The sequence below is a fragment of the Verticillium alfalfae genome, genomic scaffold, assembly GCF_000150825.1.
Source record: "Verticillium alfalfae VaMs.102 supercont1.5 genomic scaffold, whole genome shotgun sequence".
Taxonomy (NCBI): domain Eukaryota; kingdom Fungi; phylum Ascomycota; class Sordariomycetes; order Glomerellales; family Plectosphaerellaceae; genus Verticillium; species Verticillium alfalfae.
Window position 1 is genome coordinate 2,105,281 of NW_003315034.1, and position 2,050 is coordinate 2,107,330.

At 57.1% G+C, this 2,050-nt stretch overlaps 1 protein-coding gene across 1 annotated transcript; it reads left to right on the top strand.

The window, feature by feature from the left end:
• Positions 1-605: 605 nt before the first annotated feature.
• Positions 606-1,720, top strand: VDBG_04968 (fumarylacetoacetate hydrolase domain-containing protein; the record flags this gene model as incomplete). The annotated part of the gene is made up of 4 exons (XM_003005316.1): positions 606-620; positions 718-993; positions 1,046-1,491; positions 1,582-1,720. The coding sequence occupies 4 exons, from the start codon at positions 606-608 to the stop codon at positions 1,718-1,720; spliced, it is 876 nt and encodes a 291-aa protein (XP_003005362.1).
• Positions 1,721-2,050: the final 330 nt, after the last annotated feature.

The window sequence follows — 2,050 nt, forward strand, 5'->3', positions numbered from 1 at the left end:
AAAAGACTGAAAAGTGCTGCCTCCTTGTCCTGGGGGCCCGGTCAGTCGCAGAAGCCTCATGAGAGAGAGAGAGAGTATCAGTGAGAGCCATGTCCAACCCTCGGGTTTGCTGCGGGATGCCGCGCAGGGCATTGGCGGGTAGAGCGAGAGGACCTCGCGCTGGAGGGCCTGAAAAGGCCCCCTCTTTGACACGGCCATGCTTGTAGATGACTGATTGATGGTGTGTGTTGATGACGACGAGCGGACGTTGTGGTGTCTGGGCCAAATTTTGTCGTCGGATATCTGTGTTTCCCTAACGGCAGCAAAATCCCCTGGGCACAGAAAGATTTCAATTTCAAATGGTGATGTCAGCCACAACGCGTCTGGCGCTCCACGGAGCTCAATCGGCATTCGGGGGAGCTCCATGACGAGCTAAACCGCTTTGGGCGCCGGTCCTGGGGTAGCATCACGCAATGACACTGCTCTGCATCTGCGTCTGATCGCAACTCGTGGTCTCTTCTATTTTTTCCCATTCTCATCATCTCGAGGTCAATTCATCTTGAACCTTATTTGCCGGCTGAAAAACAACTTGTCGGATTACTCAACAAATTCTTCCGACGCCCGCCATGCCCGCCTTTTCTGTAAGTGGGGCCATAGCACCATCCATGGGCTTCATCGCCTCTAGGGGATCCGGGACCACGAAGTACGACACCGCCAGGCTGACGCTGAAGCATCTAGCGACTGGTCCGTTTCCTGGCCAAGGACGGAATCACGTACTACGGCGATGCCATTTTGCCTGCTGGTGCCAAGGACATTTCCAAGGCCAAACAGGCGCGGGTCGTGACAGGTGACATCTTTGGACAGCACAATGTCACCGATAAGGTGGCCGACATCCGGTTACTACTGGCGCCCCTCGCGCCGGAGCACGTCCGGACGGTGCGGTGTCTGGGCCTGAACTACGCCAACCATGCCAAGGAGTCCAACATGGCTATTCCGACGTACCCCATCCTCTTTGTGCGTCTTTCCTTCGGCCCCTTTCCGCATGCTCTCCTGACCCCGGACATAGTACAAACCCGCCACGGCCCTGACCGGTCCCTCGGACCCCATCACCATACCGCCCATCGCCCAGACCGGCAGCACGCTCGACTACGAGTGCGAGCTTGTCATCGTCATCGGCAAGCAGGCGACAGACGTTTCCGAGGAAGACGCCCTTGACTACGTGCTCGGCTACGCCGTCGGCAACGACGTTTCGCACCGCGACTGGCAGATCAAGCGCGGCGGCGGTCAGTGGTCTCTTGGCAAGGGATACGACGGATGGGCGCCGTGGGGCCCGGGCATTGTGACGGGCGCCGCCATTGGCGACGCGCAAAGGTTGCGCATCTCAACCAAGGTCAACGGGCAGACGGTGCAGAATCAGACAACGGCGGATATGATCTTTGGCATTCGAAAGACCATCTCGCTGCTGAGTCAGGGGACGACGCTCGTGCCGGGTGATATCGTTTTCACGGGAACGTAAGTTGCTGCCGCCCACGTCCTGCGCTGTGCAGCAGGAGAAGAAGAAGAAGAAGAAGAAGAAGAAGAAGACAAAGCTGATCGCAATAGTCCGGAGGGTGTTGGCATGGGCCGCAAGCCGCAGGTGTGGCTGAAAGATGGCGATGTAGTTGAAGTTGGGCTGGAAAATGTCGGTGTCTGCACGAATAAGGTTGAATTTGGACAGGTCAAGACAAAGGCTAAGTTCTAGGGCTGCTTTCGATGGGTGCAACGCTTCGGTAGGACTCGGAGTGTTGACGATAAACGAATGAATGCAACTTTCTCGATGGCTGACTACCGTGGCTATAGTGAGTGCACTGCCAGTGCTGGTAACACGCTTCGGCAAGTGGAAGTAAGAGCAAAGCCATGCAGGTGCAACTTGCCTGCCCAATCTTGCCTTATCTGGGCCTTCTTACGAGGCAGGTACCTGCCGATGCTAGGTAGGACAGCACTCCAGGACATAGGCAGAGGAGGAAAGTGATCTGGCAGGTGCAGCTCAGCCCCCTATCTGTGCTAGCTGCGCCCCCCAGCACCCTCCTGC